The following is a 19,888-nucleotide window of genomic DNA, read 5'->3' as shown; positions in this document are numbered from 1 at the left end:
TTCGCGAAGCTCCGCTTTTTAATCTTTTAATGCAACAGATTCAAACAATCGATGCCGATCTTTTGAGCGAATGGAGTTTCATTGTTTTACCTTGATTATTTTCAGGAAAAACGTTTTTGTGAGTATTGCGACAGTACTGTTTAGGGCGTATAGGTAATTGTTAAGTCATCTACACTTAGAAACTTTTAAATTGAATCTGCAATGAATGTAACGTGAAATACCTATAATAACTAACGAATAATTTTGTCATTTGATATTATATCAATTTTTTATCAACAACCACTTTTAATTATCTAATATATAAAAATAAGTCGGGTTTTTCTTCCTGCTATAACTTCCGCTATAACTCCAGAACGCACGAACCGATTTCCACGGATTTGCATTCGTTGGAAAGGTCTCGGGCTCCGTGAGGTCTATAGAAAAAAAATCAGAAAAAACTTCAAGAGAAAAGCAGGAAAACAAGGAAAATCATTTTATGGCAAAACAAGATTTGCCGGGACAGCTAGTAATTTATAAATCTAAATAAACTGTCATAGCGCATCTATATTGTAGGTAAATTTATTTTATGTTTTGTGCTATTTGGGAAATGAAGCAATTCCCCGGAGAAGTCTGAGCGAATCGCCAATCAAGCTTCCCATTTGCGACGAGACTCAGGAGACCAACTTGCCCAATATTTGTTTACTCCCTATTTTACTTTATTGACTAGAATGGATGCAATCATGATTTTAAAAAATCCATTTACTTAATCTAACTTTTATAATTAAGAATTCATAACATTCTTGTTCATTTAGATGTTGTTTATACTTGCAAGCCAAAACCACCTATGCGGAAGTCACAAAAGAGTTCAGAAAGCACAAAAAAACTGTTTTGTGTAGATACTGTTGTCCAGGGTTAATTTATAATGAAATAGAAGCCGCGGCAGCTATGCATGTTAACGTCGCTTCCTAACTTTTTATGTGTAAATAAAAATATATGTGTGTATTAAATCTCGTCTGCTAAAGCCCATATGTTGGTCAGTCTTTGGTTTACTCGTAAATCCTAAAGTTGCCAAAATTTCTTGTCTTCAGAATAGAATACATAACTGACTTCGTAACCTTAACATTCCAGAGGACTTCATCCTGGAGTCGGTGATAGACGGCGAGGAGCTGGACGACCGCGGCAGCCTAGTGCGGGAGATGCACCTGCCGCTGGGCCTGTACCACGACCGCCTGCACAACGTCTTCATAGCGGCCGGCACGCTGGGCGCAGCTATAGCTATAGTCGGAGTCGTGGTTAGTAGAGTTTATTGCCACAATAAAATATGGTGAAAAAGTGATAATGGTGGGAAGTGGATGAGTACGGCAGTCTGGCGTTCGTGATGTATGTCAGCGGTTGGCGCGCTGGGCGCCGCTATGGCTATTGTTGGAGAGGTTAGTAGCATTCTTGTAGTTTCGTTGCTAAATATTTAAATGGTGAGAAGGATGAGCGCGGCAGCCTGGTGCGGGATATGCACCTGCCGCTCGGCCTGAACGTCTTCATAGCGGTCGGAACGCTGGGCGATCAGGTCATATATACGATCTATAGAATTTTTTTAGATGCGCAGGGGATACCCATCATAGGTGCCCCAGGTAAGGGATGTGCCTCAGTTACTGAAGCACCCCAGGGGTATGTGGGACTCTTACCCACTAAAACCGCCTGCGGTTTGCCTTCAGCCGTATACGGAGGTATGTCCTGGATCTGTCTAACACAGGACTCCCTCCACGACCGGCCGATCTACCTCACAAGGGACCAGACTTCCACCAAGTTAGAGAACGCTTAGACAAACTAAAGCGTTTCCCTCGGCGCCGGGACTAGCTAAGTCGGGCAGGTTCCCATCCTGACCCGGAGCACCGTGGGACGGAAGTTATTGGAGGTTCGCATAGCGACGCCTCCGCACTCCCGTCCTACGCCGGCGGAGCGGAACTGAGGATGGGTCATTCTCTCTGTTCCGCTCTGCGGCCTCTTTTTGTGAAAGGACGGTTTCACAGAAAGAGACCGCCGCCTGCCAGGCCTCATTGCTCTCGAGCATGCATCGCACCATGCTCGGGAGCGAGAGGTATCCACCTAGCACTGCCACGAGATCGTGGCACTGCACAGTCCAACGATCGCACACCTCGAGGGTGTGCTGGGTGTGTAGAAGCTTACATATACCATGACAATAACTACTTTCATGGCCTTTGGCTGTGTAAAAAACGTGCTCACAGCGTTTATATAGCAATTTTGTGCTACCTGGGGCGCCGCTATCGTTATCGTTGGAGTGGTGGTAACTAAGTTTTATTGCCTTAATAAATCTTGAAATGTTGAGGAAGATGAGCAAGGTGGTCTTATGCAGGAGATGAATCTGCCGCTGGGCTGATGAGGCCGCTAGGATCTATTTTTCTTACTGGACAAATATCCTTTAAAATAAGTCAGAACTCTACATTTATATTGGAACCACCGAATAAGATCAAACAACATTTGATAAATTCTACGTTTGCAATATTACAATGGCATACCTATTATGCTAAACATTGCTAGCAAAATGTTGCGTCAAAATCATGCTTAAATGCTTTTAAAAATATCTAGGACGTTATTATAAGATGGGTAACAAAATAGCTATCGACTCTGAGAATAGCTTCTATCGTCTTGCTGACATGTACTATAATTGTCTATTACTTGCCAGATACCCTATATAGTATATACCCTGAGACTTGTACCTGCCCGTGCTTGTTATAAGGTCAAGCTTATTAAAAGATCCATGCCATATCTTTCAGGTAACAGCCTGCCACTGCCGCGTGAACAAGACCTACGCTAGACTGCTGTCACGCTTGTCCCGCGTGCGCGCGCCGGGACCGCCGCACCACTGGCTGGCGGACAAGCGCGCACCCCCCGTCGCCCCCGCGCCCCCCGCGCCGCCTCTTGACACCGCCGACATGTACTACACCCTCGACTTCAGCGACTCCCAGAGCTCCCCGCTCATACAATAGCCATCACTCGCGAACTGCTCCGACGGGGAACAGTTCATCATATTTTAATTCTGGTTGACTATTTTAACCACCACAGAAAACGAAACCTATAAGGGTCAATTCAGACCGCAACGCGACGCGTAGATGCATTTCTAAATTTGTACTGACGTCTTGCAAATCTGGCAAATCCATACTTTAGAAATACATCTACGCGTCGTGTTGTGGTTCGAATTGACCCTAAAGTTCCACATTTGTAGCATTTCGGTGAATATTTTTTCTGTTGCGTAGTAGTTCTCATTATGGCTAGTTTGGACGTAAGATACGGGTATCATAATATTGCGTCCAAGCTGGTGACCATGCAGCTTGCTGGGCATAGCATAGGGTAGCTACTCTTTAGAGAGACGAAACACTGAAATGATACAGATATGGTCCTTATAAAATCGCCACACACAACTGGTACCTAAGTCATAGATTCAATAGGGTGTACTCGATCCAAACAATGTAAAACAAATTGCTAGTGCCACTTTTAATATTAGCTGTTCTTATTCGAATTTCGGTTTCCTGTTTATGGTCTTTTAAATCGTCCTTCAAATCGGATGATTATTTTTTTCATTATTCAATCATTTGAAAATATGTTTCATATAATGGTCTTTTAATCTGGGAAAAGTCAGTAGGTTACTGTGTAAAGTTTAAACTCAAGTCAGGTAAACTAAAATGCTTCTATTATATTCTAGATCATTCCATATACTATGTATTCCATATACTAAGTATGTCGGTGTAAAAAAAATCAAAATAATATTCTAAACGTTTGAAAGTGATATATTTAATTGAAATTTTAAATTTACTTTAAATTTTAGATTTAATGTAACAAATGTACGAATAGATTTTACTAAGTTATTCTTATTAGAAGCAATAAACCTAAAATGAAATTACAAAAATTGTTTTAGCAATATTTTGTTTCAGGACTTGTAGCAAACAACAAAATATAGTAGGTACGCTGTACGTGCGAAGTCACTTTGATTTTAGATTCAGATCTTGTTATTGCCAAATATTTTTAAGACGACTGTGCAGAAAACCTCGTTTTCTGTAAATTTAATGAATTTTTAAATAAAATTAATGAATTTTTACTTACTACTAGTAGTCAAAATAGTAAAGCTTAATTTATTTCGATATACCTCGATGTAATGACTGTTACGATAAATGCAATAAAATGTGTTTAATCATTAGATTTTTAGAACAAATAGCAGATTTTGTGTGTTTAAAAAGTGCCTGTGGAGTTGGAATGTAACGTTTAGTGGTCCTGGGGGCTTAGACAATGTGTTGTTACAAAAACGATAGCCACTAAGTTAAGGGACGATGGGAGAAGATGGGGAAACTCGTCTGATCTGATAATACCTAAGGTACCTTAGGTGTCAAAACCGTCTAGGCTAGACCTATATGGGATAGGATGATCAAGGTATAAAATAGAGGGTGGCAGGTTACCTAGGTAACCTGCCACCCTCTATTTCTAACCGACTTCAAAAAAAACGAGGTTATCAATTCGACGCGTATGTATGTAATATTTCCAGAACTGTCCAGTTTTTGTATATGTTATTCTATAGCAGCTTCTGAACAAATGTGCCAAATTTCAAAAGTGTATGCATGTATGTAATATGTATGTATGTATGTATGTATGTATGTATGTATGTATGTATGTATGTATGTATGTATGTATGTATGTATGTATGTATGTATGTATGTATGTATGTATGTATGTATGTATGTATGTATGTATGTATGTATGTATGTATGTATGTATGTATGTATGTATGTATGTATGTATGTATGTATGTATGTATGTATGTATGTATGTATGTTTTTATGTTTGTGCACGGATATCTCCGGAACTACAAGTCCGATTTAAGTGATTATTTTTTGTTGTACTATGTATTGTTCAACTTAGGGGATATATATGTCGCAGCCGACTGGTTTAAATAGCCGTTCAATGAAACAGCTAGCCCTTTGACTGAACAACGCCATTCAATCACACGGCTATACGTCGTTTAGCCGACTTGTTGACTACAACGTTCAACACTACAGCTAGACGACGCTTAGCCAACTGGTTTAATGGCAAACTAACTAGGGCGACCATTAGCTTAATATATAATTAAGGAGAAGAGGAAAGATTATTCTCGGATTAAGTTAAAGGGGTGACCAAAAGTTTAATGCAATATAATAATAAGTATATAATATAATAAGTAAAAATAAAAAATTCTGAGGCGTGTTTTGTGACGGTCGCCGGCTGCAGCCGCAGCACAGTCACAATTCTAACCTAACCTACTTTTGAACTATCTGGATTGTGTTTGTTTTTGTTTTGGCGGGGGGCTGCGCCCCCCGAGCCCCCCTTTTATTTGACGACGGTCGCCGGCTGCTGCCGCAGCACGCTCACTCGGCTCCCTCTGTGTTGTGGTCTAAGTTCTAACCTAACCTAACCAAATTTTGGACTTTCTGGATTGTGTTTGTTTTTGTTTTGACGGCTGCGTCCATCCATTTCATAATCCCGTAATTTCTCCTCGAATATTTGTTGAAATTTTGATTCACTCGTATATGTGCCTCAACAATTTTTGTCTCTTTAATAACACTTGTAACTTTTATTAACTACTTTCTTTCCAAAAAACAACCACAAACACCTGCTAGTTGACGCCATATTGTAAATAAAACGCACCTAGTGCCGCAGCGGTGCGCGCTGAACTACTTCAATTAGACGGCGGCTTTTGAATTAGCTGTAGTGTTGAACGTTTTGGGTGACTAAAATATTCAATATAAAAGCTAGACGTGTGATTGAATAGCGTTGTTCAGTCAAAGGGCTAGCTGTTTGATTGAACGGCTGTTTAAACCAGTTGGCTGCGACATATATATATTTATCAAAATCGGTTCAGTATCTTAATTCTTAATTACGGATAACTTGAAGTCGGTTTTATCTTTTTAAAAAACTATTATATACCTTGATCACGTGGTTCAGCAATGAATTTCATGCGTCACTAACTTTGTCTACGCCTCTAGATATTAAGATAACTCTAATTTACTTTTGCGAATGTGACTGATCTAAAAACTAGATGCTTCAAGTGTTACCTAGTCTTTCCTGTCTTCTATACATTATTAAGTACTTAATGTTTGAGGTATTTTTTGCAGATTAGAAAAAGGGTCTGGATTGTGATTGGTTTTGCAGTCGTGCATTTTTTAAAAGTGTTGTTGCAAAAGTGTAAGTATTTAGATCAAAGAATGTCTATGCCAACGTAAAGCTAGAAGGGAGTAGTTATTTAGAAGAGATTTAAAAAGAAAATACGTAGGCGGAGCTTAAATATATCGCAACCATACTGCTGGTAATGCTCGACAATCTTTTTGTTTTATGGAAATTACTGATGAATCATGATGTATGTAAAATGACGATACTGCAGCAATATCAGTAGTATGATGCTGTACCATATCTTGTCTTTATGAGAATCAATCCAAAGAAAATTAATGTACTATAAAAACTGTCAAAAATTAAGTTTTAAATCGATTTGTTAATATTCGGAATCGTAATGTTAAATGGAAAGATGGTGCAAGATGGGGTACGGGTACCTAAGATTCACAGTATGTGTAATGATTAATGACTATACCTATTACTATGCGGTTGACTACTAAGTTCGACAAGATGAATAGACTTATTGTGCTCTAAATTTTTGGGTACTTTAACTTCAGTCCCATTTAACTGAGTGTATGCTCATTTATTTGAATCTTACCATTTGTATCGATATGTATGTTTTATATTAATCGCCAGTTTAAGGGCACCATGCTCCAACCAAATTATATGAATCTCAACGCTTTATCTGGAGTAATAACGGCTTTTCAATGTAAATAATAATCGTTGTTATTGTATTGAATTACTCATTAAATAGGAGCGAATAGGTATATCGATGTTTTACTGTCTACGAATTTAAAATAAAAGGGATACATAAAACACAAGTTGTATGTTTTGAAGAAAACTATTTTTATTTAGATTATAAACTTTGATAAAAATTATATTAATAATATTTATGACAACTTACAAATATTCATATAAAAGAATAACGTAACATCTATTCATTTAAAAATTAAGTCATTAAAATTTAATAACGAAAATGTGCTACCATTTTCGGAATGTGTACAATAACTAGTGTGACTATCTGCGAGAGGCCGTCGCCAACCCCCGCCCGCCCCCCGCGCCCGCCACCGCCATCGATATGCAGCCAGCAACTTGTGATGTCTGAGAATTAAATCAGAAGATGCAATCCAAAGCAATACGTCACATTTTAAACATTCGTAATACAAGTTGGCTCCAAATATCGATGGCTCTGGCGGTGCACGAACTTCCGTCTCCAGCTTGCGCAAGCGCCGACGATCTATCAATACACACGTTACACATGCCATATACTTAACTCAGCTAAACATTGCACAACAACGCTCGCGCGTGGTGGCGACGCCTCGACAACACGCCCATTTAACTACTAGAGTCCTCCGACGATCTCGTGGCACTCGGATGACGCTTTTGTGGCCTGCAAGTGACACTTTCCGAGATAGGGTCAGACCGCAACGCGACGAGGCGAGGCTAGGCGCGGTGCGGCATAAATTTATATGGATTTGACGGATTTCAATTGCGCGAGGCGACATGCCAATCTGTCAGTTCAGTACTTTAGAAATGCATCTATCTACGCGTCGCGCATTTCTTTTATATGGATTTGACAGATTTTCAAGACGTCTCACGCAATTGAAATCTGTCAAATTCATATAAATTTATGCCGCGCTGCGCTTCGCCTCGCCTCGTTGCGTTGCGGTCTGAATTGACCCATAGAATAGCTCCGATTTTAGCCTGCGAGATCCTCGCAGGACCGCTCTACGTATTCTATTGCTACTGACGTTTGTGACTTATGACGAGATTCAGAATCACGACCTATTATCTTGTAAGTAAATATTAAAGCTGCGCAATTTATAAGTACATAAATAAATATTACTTCGATACGTACGAGTAGATACTATAACATAGAATAATGTACTTAGAGTCCGCCCACTCGACCGGTAAATGCAGACTTTGAGCAACGAAATGCGAAAACATAATATAACATAAGGGATCCAAATCGCTTACAACATAGTGGGAAGATTTAACGAGTGTATATAAAACATCGAAATGGAAGAGTCGCGCCGCCGCCCGAGCAGCGGCACGAAAGAAAACAACAAATCACAAAATACGTAAATACGAAAGTACGTAGTATAGCATAAAACTAATAAAAATTCGATTCCTACCTGCAACACGTACGATAATAAAATTGACTACACTAAACCTTACGCTAACGTCGACAAGTATCCTAAACTACGTCATAATATGGCAGTTAATCGAACCGTCCGCACTAGGCACAGCACTTAACATAATATCTTGGGCGACTTCGTCTGCGAACATTCCACCCGGAACCTGCTTCTCATCCAAATTAATCGGTGGACTAAACTTAATATAATTTTTAATTTACTCTCTTTTGATACTGAATCTGCGCTCCAATAATAACTACGTGGGTTCCCTAAGAAATTTCCTCCGCCTCGTCTACAACACGAGATTCCCTTCGGCACTTACATTATTATATCTGAACTCTCTACTCACATTCTCGATTGTCATGGTCCGTTAACTATATCGAATGTATAAAATAATATATTGAAATCAACTATCGATAAAATTCTAATCGTACACAAACCACTCCCCTAGATGAAAATGTTAATGTCGTTCTGATGGTCGATTTTGACTAAGTCCAAGCGACTACTAAGTAGGCATACGATATTATGCGAAATGTCGATCGTACCTCATTTGAAATTATAATTATATGTTAATGGCTTCCACTGATATTATATCGATTCGGTAAATTGAGACAATTCCGAATGTGATTACAAGAAGGATGTTGGAAGTTAGAATATAAGTTTGAAAGTGAGCGTAGGATTGACATTAAACAATATCTTGTGATGTTTCGATGCGATCTACTGACTACTGGCACACCGCACAACGGGTGCGGCGTAGGTGCAGGAGTAGGTATTATGCGAACAACATTGTTACGGCTCTTACAACTAGTATCAACTTCACTATCTGTATGAATTGAGCGAGCTTATAAAGCGACCTTACTTACATAAAACTTAACAAAATGGATGGCATTTAGATTGACTTAACTCACTTACATTAAGAAATAAAATATCATACGACGAAGGCACTCTAAGTATATTTCTTACTATTAGCTGACATTATGTCGATACAAAAATATGTTTGTGACGAGAATTTCTTACTTTATCATCATGGCAAGATTAATTAAAGGTACCTGTTGAGACTTCCTATCGTAAATCTAGTATGATAACCGAGTGAATGGCACACACATTAAAACTCAGATACGAATCATTATTACACCCGAGACTGCACGACGGCAGCGAGCCGCGTTCCGTCCGAAACGGAGCCTCGCCGACATCGCGCGATATAAATTTATAAGGCACTACAGATATATACAAAGTGGTCCGCGCCGCTTATAAATAACGACCAAACGTTGTGACATTCGACTTGATTAAATGATTACGGTGATATTTTCTTAAAAGTAAAAATCAACCTGAGATCGACGCTTTAGAGACAACCTTATTATAAATAATGAGCTCGCGATATCGATATAAAACATTGATTTCATCGAGGAAGACATAAAATCGTACGATGTAATTTTTAACATAACGGCCGAGCTGACGCGAGTGACCGACAAAAAATAACAACAATTTACAAAAGATTGAGAATATTTTTCAATAAATAAGTAAACAATGGAGCACGGAGCGTTCGCCTCCTCCGATAGAACGAAACTAATTAACCGCTACAAAAATAAATTAAGAGAAAAAGACATAGAATTCGAAATGTTTACAGTTAAAATACGAGACAGAAAATATAATACGCAGCTATATAAAAATTGAGTATTAACGGTTTTCGGGAATCGCGGGTAACTGAAGTGGTCCATTGTTCATTACATAAGTTCTAATAACAAGAGCGTCACTCGCGGCGGCATCGCGGCGGCTGCGCGGCGGCGGCGGCGCGGCGCTAGTGGTCGAGCGGCAGCTCCACGAACGTGATGTCGTAGAGGGGCTCGTCCTCGCTGGCGCCCGCCGGCCGCACCTCCAGCAGGAACAGGTCCTCGTTGCAGTAGTACGCCAGCATTTCGTCGTCAATTTTCGCCGTAATCCTAGAATTCGGAGCGGCAGATTAGTATCAGAATTTTACAAAACAAGTTGAATTCTCTGCCTGACTGTTACTGTTATTTTGTGCGTTAAATTTAAAATTATTAAATGCTACCTTTACTCATTAAAGTGCGTGATCGAAATTAAATGTAGGGGTATGCTTTAATTGCTAGTATTAAAGGCGGGGGGGTATATTATTGTCAAATATTATTAAGCACGTGAGGTATAATTAGGAATTATTGTAGTTGTTCAAATCTCAAGCGGAATCGAGTTAGTGGCGCGCCCTCCTAAGCTGGGAGTCTCGCGAGGCGGCCGGAGTTTCTGATATTTTAGACGCCAATGAAAACCACTTACCCTTTCTTGTTCTTTCGATAAAGGTTATTAATTGCCGAACTTGAAATTTTGTACTTAGTCTCAATCTGAAAATGAGCAGAAAAGAAAAGAAATTACAATCGGGCGGTTCGAGATTTAAACCGAGACGTCTCGTCTACCGGAGCGAACGATGGCGGGCGCGCGGGCGGGCGAGCGCGGAGGCCGGGGGCCGGGCGGGCGGGGCGCGCGGGGTTAATTACAACATGCGGTTACGATGATCGTGTGTATCATTATTGGGTTATAAAGCGCCACCTCGTTACAGCGGCGTCGCGGCCGCCAGCGGCGGGGCCGGCTGGCGCTCGCGGCGGACGAAGCGTCTCGATTCATTTCGTTTACGTCATTAATACAATTAGGTAGATCGTCATAAACGAACATCGAAGCGTCGAGAAAACGAGAGGGGATCTCGTTTGCTCGATCTGCGGTTAGCTTACAACACCAAGGTTATTATCGTGCGGACGTCGGGGGTCGACACGCCATGGGGCGGGGAGCGGGATGGGGGGGTACTCACCGCGTGCAGCAGGCCCTGCGTGGTGGGCGGCACGACGTGCAGGGGCGTGTACACGTCATCGGTGTCCTGGCGCACGTACAGCATGACGCGCTCGCTGAGCGGCGGCGTGGAGGTGCGCGCGCGCTTGCCCAGCACGCCCTCCAGCTCCAGCGAGTCCTTCCTGTCGCTGTACGGCGAGAGCCCACCGACGTCTGATCTATACCTGAAGCAATAAATAAATTCTGTTTAACGAGTTGCTGCTGAATAAGGATATGGTCTGCTAGTAAATAGTTAAAACCTAAAAACAAAAAGTCTTTGATAATTTACTTATGTGTCATGTTTCAAGGTCAATTGAAGTAGATACTTACGCTGGTGCGTCGGGCGGGAAGTGGTTGTGGAACTTGAGCGCGGGCGCCTGCGGCTTGGCGGCGTGCAGGAGGAAGGGCGAGGGGTGCTTGAGGTGCGCCTCGGCCAGCGCGGACTCGTCGTGGCCGTAGAACCCTTGTATGTCCATCCCCGTCAGCTTGTCGATGTCCTCCGCCGGACTGAACAGCACCGGCGGCTTCGTCAGGTCGGCCATCGTGTAGAACTCGCTCCGCTCCGTCACAGGATGGTATATCTCGTCCAGTTTTTTTCTATTCGTGGCAGACATTTTTCTTTTCGCTGCTCTTCTCTCTTCGTCCCTTGTTTTTCTCTCCGCGCCCTATAAAACAATTTTTTGAACAGTTAGACGAGTATTTTAAAAGAGCGATGAATCTATTTTTAATCGTAAATTTGGTTATTTCATTATATAGCTTGTCGTAATTACCTTATCGCAAAACACTTTAATTTGACAGTACCCTCTGTGGTATACTTGTGTTTCTCTGGGGTCCTCGAAGGTGTCTATTTGAATGTGAAGCGGTAAACCCTGAAAACAATAAAGTATTATAAATGAATAACAGTTATATACATTTAAAGTAACGAGAGTATAGGGTTTTTATAATACGACTAAGGTACACTAATTGCAATGCCCCCAAGGCGTAAACGCTCGAGACTAACATAATATATTAAAATATATGTTAGTCTGGCAAATGTAAGTACAAAAATACTGTTTACAGTATTTGCCATTTCCAATAATTCATACAATTAAAATACAGTTCGAGCAAGTTTAAATGATTTCTTTAATATACGCTTTTTCGCCGAGGCCGAGCTAGTTGTAAATTAATATCCATTTAAATTGCTAAATGGGAGCCTTCTAGCAATTTTTATATTCTCAAAAGAAATTATTTGCATTAGTCGAATCACCAAATTATTCTATTTCACGCTAGCGTTCGGCGACTCGCGTTATTCGAACGCTGGAAGTTTTTAATCGTTTTGAATTTACAGATAAGGAAAACATACACGTGTCTGAGGCGAATCGCATTAAAACGTCGTAATTACGCCGATTCGAGGACGGATCGTCACACTATCAATTTGTGCTGGGAAAGAAGTTGAATATTCGACAATCGACTACGAAAATTATCTACCGCTAGCAAGTTGACGGAATATCGTATGGTAGAAATACATTATGCACATATTATTTTTAATTTAACGTGTACGTAGCACGTACTACGTGGTTACGTGGGTGCTACGTGCGTGCTACGCACTTGCTACGCAATAAAGGAATAGGGAAGATACGATATTTTTATTTTTGTTTATTTTAAAGAACTCCATGTAGAATAGACAACTAGTATATTATAAAATTAAAACACTGGAATTTACCGCAAAAAATGCGGTTTAAAATTGTCATTTTAAACCTTATTTTTTGCTGTAAATTCCAGTGTTTTAATTTGTATGACGTCACTACTGTCCTGCCACGCGTTCCATTTACCGTTAAAAACGATCAAAACGCTCAAAAAGGTAGGCATTTTGAGCGTTTTGATAGTTTTTAAAGCTAAATGGAACGCAGGGACAGCAGGTGTGATGTGATGAAACGCTGAACGTTTTGAAATCCATTCCGTTTCAAGTTACTTTCAATTCGTATTTTTTGTAAAAAACAATATTTTATAAAATATGAACATAGCAGTTCCCTTCTTTTATATTTTTTAACATTTTAAAAGCAAAATTTTCATAAATATTAAATATGCATGTTCCCTATTATGTTATTTTAATTTTTATATCATAATTTCACTCCTTGTGCACTTGTGTTGTATCATTTATCGACCTTATTCGTTACAAAGGTCCAAAATGTTCAAAACATCCACGACAGTACCTACTGATCGTATAAAATATTTATAAAATGTTTATGTGTCATTCCGAAATGGGATTATATTATCACAAAGCAATAAATAATTCCAATTAAACACACCATTAAACCTAGATAAAAAGGTAATAAAAATGTAAAATATATTGCTGACCGCTAAAACACAATTCGTCCGGCATGTTTTGTCCGAATAATTGCTGGTTATATTCGATTCATTTAAATTCAAGCCCGGTTTGAATGAGACTCGGTAGTAACAAAACAACAATTTTATTGATCGAGATAAAAGTGTGTAATTAGTTACATAGTACTTGCAATATACAAGCTGCTTAAGAGCTTTAGGAAAGTTATATAGTACAGTCGGCGACAAAGTTCAGTAAGAGTTGACTTTTGGACGTATTCACACGTAAAATTTAGATTACTCTTCATTTATTTGTTTTTTCCATCCTTTCGGACTATTGGCACCTACACAATTTGGTTTCGGGACACCTAAAGGTTGACTGGTAGAGAATGCCATCTGGCATAGGCGGACTTCGCCTATGTACCAACATTGTGCAGAAAGCATAAATAAATAAATAAAATATAGTTAAATCATGAATGATATTTCATTCATGATTTAACTATGTATAAAATGAAATGAATGAATTGCTAAAAAAGTCAGTACCTTAAACATTACTGTACTGATTTTTTAAGCAAATTACTTGACAGTCCATCAGTAGGTACTGCAATAACATATTGTATATTTTATAGACAATTAAGACACTTTTATAAATGTTTCGCCGCTAACTGTACCCATCGCAGCGGGAATTAAACCATTTGATGTCTCTGTAGATGAGCCGGTTGAAAGTTATAAATATAAAAGTTTACGACTACCTAGGGATTGTATATAACCGGGTATAAAATCTATATTTATTGGTATTACAAAGAAAAATATTTGTCTTGATATAGACAGTATAGCCTTAAAAAAATGACATGGCAAAACATACAGTTCCTACGGATTTATTTTACAGATACTATATACTATCTGTAATTGTATGTATTTAAGAATATGAATACTAACCTTCACTCCTTTTTGACTGCTGAAGTCTGTACTTAAACACTGGACGGCTATGTTTATCTGAAAAATACAAAGAAAATAGTTATAATTATGTTTATCGACTGTTTTTACTATAAATTGATGTGTAACTTTTTGGTTTTAGCTAAGTTTTTTTAAGAACGGATAGATACCTAAACTTAAAATTCACATATAGAAATGTTGTTAGTGATAAACATATGAATAAAAAATATGATTTTTGTTTAATTGGTCTACCATGTTTGGGTGGTGTAACTTAATAATATATTATTATGTTGGCACCTAGTTGATAAATACTTAGTCTACACGATAAAATTTATTTATGAAACTTACAAGAGGAAATACCAATATTCTATTTGGACCAACATTTAGAAAAATATTAAATTACGAATAATAAGTTAATTAATTACTCAAATTATTTCTTAATTAGAATGTTATAGAGGTCATTAAATTATAATTAGAACTCAAGGAAGTCACAAGTATTAAATTATCCGCTTACTGACAAACAAAACCGTGTGCAAAATGAAACATCACAAACAGACCAAAGCCTGATCATACCTAGGGGGTAGTAATTGTCCCCCGCGGGGAAATCGCTATTTACTTGGGTAACATCAGTTTTATTATAAGTCACAGAAATATTGAAAAGTAAATTGCTCTATTATCTACTATCACAAGAACAGAGCTTAAAGTACTGTATAAATAAGAGTGAACATAAAAACCCATCAATTGTATTCATCAAAATTAACACTAAGTTGATAATTGCCAATGCTTTGTTACAACTTTACATTATCAGACTATGCGTAGTGGCTTGTGAAGGTAAAAAAGGTATTTTTTATAAAGTTATTCTAATCACTATGTACTGTTTATTAACATGTGCCGTAGCCCGTAGGTATAAGTATTAAGTACCTACGAGCTACGGTACCGAGTACTAAGTTTATATAAGTAGCAGGTAGTATAGATAATAGGCGCTATTTTTAAAGGCTCGCATGATGTTAATAAGGGAGCCAGCGGGGGAGGGACAGTAACCGATGCTCGTGGCGGTCCGCGCCGGGTTCATTACGAGATGCAAACGACCTCTCGCGCTTAGCCGAGCGCCGACAGTCCACACACTTACCGATCACTGTCAGGGGGCCTAGCGCAAAATACTCACATCCGCCCCGGCTTCGCGGGCCAATCGTAAATAATTATGGATATCGCTAGCCGATTATTCACGCTTGAATAATCTATCTAACGTTGTCGATTCGAAAAACGGCATAAGGAACACACAATTTCCGTTTTCACGCCTTAAACTATAATTTATTATGGCCGCGCTGATAGAAAAATATGATTAAATTATAGACAGCGCTTCGTTAATAGGCGCGCGGGCCGGCGCGGATTCCTACTTGTATTGTGGAGGCTGTATCAGTTTTAGCTCAATGAATAGCTATTGAATGGTCTTTATGCTGTCCCCATAACATTATCGATGAGATGTCACTTCCCCTCATACAAAACAACTTACGCAATATTTATTCATTTTCAATAAACAGAGAAGCGCGTAAGTTACTCTATCGAGTGGCATTAACTACGAGTATATTAAATTTATGATATTGTGTGGATTAAAATTTGAAAACAAAAAGTTGTACATTATATTTTTGTAGTATTATCTAGACGTTTAATTTATTCTATGCTTTATATTCAGCACGAGGAGCAAAAACAGCACAAACAATGTTATTTATTTTTTTACCTGCTAGGGATTGTCTTTTTGTAGGCGGTGCTGTATTTTTGCTTCATTACTGATCCGAATATGGTGTCTGGACTTTATTTAATTACTACTTAATGAGTGCAATCGAATTATGATCTGAGTTTTCAATTCTTAAAATAATAAGGTCTGGCGCTTTCGGACCGTTTCATTTTTAATTAATTAATTCGAAAATAAGCACACAATTTCAACTGACTGATCTTTAGCGAGGTATTTTCAAAATAGCTACTTAATCAGCGCAATTCACGGAGCAAACATAAACGATTATCTTAATTAAGATACTTTTATAAGTACAAACCGAATTTGTAGAGTAATGAAAATGCATACTACCAGAGAAATTATTTCAGAGGCAGGTAGAGGGCCTGAACTGACCGAATAAAGTACATTCGGTCAGGTTAAATCAATTAAAAGTTAGTCGTTACCTGTCGGCTAGGTTTGGGAAAACAGAAGCCGTATTTTCCTATGAAACAATTTCTCCGGTACCTTCCTCCTCCAGTACCTTTACATATATTATAATATAAACAAGGAAGTATGAACGTTAGAAATACAAAACTAGAAAGCAACATAAATCATAATATATTACCTTAGCGGCGCTCTCTAGGGGGTTCCAGTAGACGGCGATGGCGTTGTGCGCGACCTCCTCGATGCAGCCGGCCAGCCCGATGCTGTTCTTGGTGTCTGCAACACACAACCCTCATTAATCTTGTCCCCGGCTCTCCCCGGCTCCGCACTTGCGGAGATTTCGATTAAGATATCAACTCACAATACGTCATCGGCGACGGAAATTTATTAGCTGGGCGTGAGTAAACCCGATACCATCGATACATCGTTTCCATTTCTGTTAGCGCAATTAGTAGGCAACCTAGCCGGCCTAGGCGGCCTAGGCGAACTGGGCAGCCTACATTCCGGGCCCGCCTCGAGCGGCAAATTTGTGCACCGACGTGGCGGCTAATTTTTAAATTATAATGACCTATACAAAGTTTCAAGGCTACTGCGAGAACGTTGGACGTTAATGGTAATAGTACACATTAATATTTATAAAGTACCGAGCGTTTCCGTAATTTAGTTTTTTGTTCCGTCCTATCATCACTCGTTATTGAAATATTAAAATATACCGCGTAATTTGGATATTTCTCGTCGGGGAAAATCTACGAGCGAAAAATTAGTCACTAAAATAGCGATTTCGTAGAGCGGGGTTTCCACGAAATAATATCAATAAATTTTACAATTTATGGCATTAATAGTGACTCGGTTCCATTAAATTAGTAGTGACAAGATTTGCAATCCAAAAACAACTTGCGGCACATCAAGATTTGTTGACTTTAAATTATGGTATACTCGTAGATTCTAGACCTTTAAGACCACCTGGGGCCATAATATGTTTATCAAAAATTATCTGCATATTTATGTTAGCTAAATGCTAATATTTATTACCCATTTTTAATTTTTTGAGCGGAAAGTGATATTTTAAAATCAAAGAAAATTCATTCAAAGATTTTACAGAAATTAAAATGAAGGAATGAATTATCTGTTAGAACTTAGAAATGAGCCTACAAGATAAGCAAAGAAAATAAATGTATTTATTAATTTTTTATTGTTATTTTGTTAATTTATATACTGTATTCGTCGAATACATCAAGTTTCATATTATGCCCTCTATATCCAACAATGTTGGTGGAACTTTGATAATTTTTTTAATTACGAGGGCATAGTTTGTAAATTTTAATGAGCTGTAATAGCCTCCTAGAAACATAGAATGCTCTCTCTCCCATGACGAGCTAGTCCAACTGATAACCTAATCGAATCGGCTGCTATAAGTCACATCGACGATTCGCAGGATTTAATGCATTCGGAGCAGAGCATTAGCGTGACGTGGCGCGGCACGGCGCGGCGTGGGCGCGTATCGGTCGCGGCGCAATCTGTGCGGGCGGCGGGCGCGCTGACGGCTTTACGAGCGCGGGACGCCGCGCCGCCCGCCCTCACGCACTATATTGTTTAACAGCCTTTTGCAAATTTACGACTCGCGCCTCACACCTACTCGTGTATGTTAACATAATTGTCACATAAGTACTCCGAACAATGAGACACTTTGTTAAGTGTCAATTTATTTAACGACTTTTCGAGGCATTATGCCGAGCGATAACAATAACATTGTTTACTTTGTAATTTACGATTTATTCGCTCGCTCCTAACGCACATTTGGTAAATTTACAGAACGTTGATTAAGTTCTTGCCGCTGTTTTTGTTGATGATTTATACAATTATGTATTGTCTGTTGTTGTTCTATTAAATTCCATATTTATTGTTTTATTCCATAAAATATAAGTTCTATTTTAATTGCCTACGGTTTGATGAAAATGAAACTACTTAAATTTTAAAGTTATTAGTCACGAGTCCTATAGTAAGTTATAGTTGCTAGATAAGCGGCGGTGACTAATGCAATAATTACTCTATTAACTTAGTATCAAATTCACGTGCTTCCAATTCCTTTGTGGTTTTAATGACAGTATCGATTAACTCATAACATTCAAAGATAGTTTGGTGTATAACGTTAAAACAATATTTCAATTCCGATGCCGAAATTGAAAACAACCAAATATTCATAATCTGAAATTGGTTGGCCTTATTGTCGTTAAATAAAGGACTACAAGTTACAACAATCTATAATCAGTAGAGCGTGGCTAAAACGAATTCTATCGAAGGGACAAGTGAAGCCGGGGAGCTGCGCCTGTGGAACGGGCCGGGACACGCGATACAGCGAGACACGGACGTAACCCGAGAACGCATTGTGCGGAGGCGCAGTGCGTTGCGGCTCCCTCCCCCTGCCCCCTGACCCCTCGGGAGCCGCACACCCTCCTCCCCCCGCCGCACTTTCACACGCCTGCACACAGGTGTCCGATATCGCCCTTGAGCCGGCTCCCAAGTTCGATGCATTCGTCTCGATACTTCTAAACACTTTACACGAAACGAGCGAAAACACGATGATGTCACGATAGATAAATAGAGGTATCTCAGCCTCGCAGCACGGAACATTTTATATTTATGATAGTTTAATTTTATTAATAGCATAAATAAGCCATTAAATACAAGTAAGAAAACTATAATTCATGTCGTATGTTTTTTATCTAATGGGACACATAATACTGTTTAATTATGTTTTAAATTGTATTTTATTCAGCGATCGCAGTACGTTTCGATTTAAGCTTTTAAATTTATGTTCATTTTACGTACAGCGCTAGGAAATCTATTTTTTTTTTGGGCTAGTAGTTTATATAACAACATCAACAGAGAAAAATAAAACTTGACTAAGATCGAGATAAGCTAAAACCTTGACATTAAACTTGGCCCGGGCGCGCGAATTAATGGCTTCCATGTTTTTATTTTCCTTGAGATTAAATTTATAGGTAGAGCTCGCGGCAGTGGCGTCACTCAGTGCTACGCACCGTCCGGATTTGTTTTTCCCTCGGCAGGATCTCTATGCCGACCACGTAAGGATCACTTCCATAGACACATCGAGGTAAAATACGTTCAAACAGAGTGTAGCACCGCAGTGTAGGAGCGCACCGAGTGTCATATATCAGCGATGTTTACTACAGTCTTAATGCCTTCGATGACGTAAGCCTTATCTACGGAATCGGACTATTTTACCTAATATAGAAGAATGTAAAGCTCCGCGTCAATAATCGTGACTTAACTATTTAAATTACTGAGACTGGCAATATATTAAGTGCTTATAAAGATAATTTGCTCGAATAGCGCCTATGAAATGAGGGTAGAATAATAAAACGAGCTTTATTAAATT

The 19,888-nt window shown here is 39.0% G+C and overlaps 2 protein-coding genes across 7 annotated transcripts in view; one reads left to right on the top strand and one right to left on the bottom strand.

The window, feature by feature from the left end:
• LOC121730780 (delta and Notch-like epidermal growth factor-related receptor) overlaps positions 1–3,141 on the top strand; it is a 32,781-nt gene extending 29,640 nt beyond the window's left edge. For all 3 annotated transcript variants that reach the window (XM_042119976.1, XM_042119974.1, XM_042119975.1), the window contains exons 11-12: positions 1,108–1,271; positions 2,772–3,141. In XM_042119976.1, the coding sequence (XP_041975910.1) occupies positions 1,108–1,271; positions 2,772–2,984 (377 nt within the window). In that variant the 3' untranslated portion in view covers positions 2,985–3,141. The remainder of the gene's footprint in view (positions 1–1,107; positions 1,272–2,771) is intronic.
• A 5,990-nt stretch (positions 3,142–9,131) lies between these two features.
• The window catches only part of LOC121730778 (protein grainyhead), a 115,043-nt gene continuing 104,286 nt past the window's right edge, over positions 9,132–19,888 (bottom strand). For 3 of the 4 annotated variants that reach the window (XM_042119970.1, XM_042119971.1, XM_042119973.1), the window contains 7 exons: positions 16,670–16,764; positions 14,337–14,393; positions 11,867–11,965; positions 11,427–11,761; positions 11,080–11,281; positions 10,554–10,618; positions 9,132–10,204 (listed from right to left, as the gene is read on the bottom strand). In XM_042119970.1, the coding sequence (XP_041975904.1) occupies positions 10,063–10,204; positions 10,554–10,618; positions 11,080–11,281; positions 11,427–11,761; positions 11,867–11,965; positions 14,337–14,393; positions 16,670–16,764 (995 nt within the window). In that variant the 3' untranslated portion in view covers positions 9,132–10,062. The remainder of the gene's footprint in view (positions 10,205–10,553; positions 10,619–11,079; positions 11,282–11,426; positions 11,762–11,866; positions 11,966–14,336; positions 14,394–16,669; positions 16,765–19,888) is intronic. The other variant, XM_042119972.1, reaches the window with a different exon arrangement.

The sequence above is a fragment of the Aricia agestis genome, chromosome 9, assembly GCF_905147365.1.
Source record: "Aricia agestis chromosome 9, ilAriAges1.1, whole genome shotgun sequence".
NCBI classification, from domain to species: domain Eukaryota; kingdom Metazoa; phylum Arthropoda; class Insecta; order Lepidoptera; family Lycaenidae; genus Aricia; species Aricia agestis.
The sequence above is the reverse complement of the archived record's forward strand: the minus strand, read 5'-3'. Positions and strand labels throughout refer to the sequence as shown.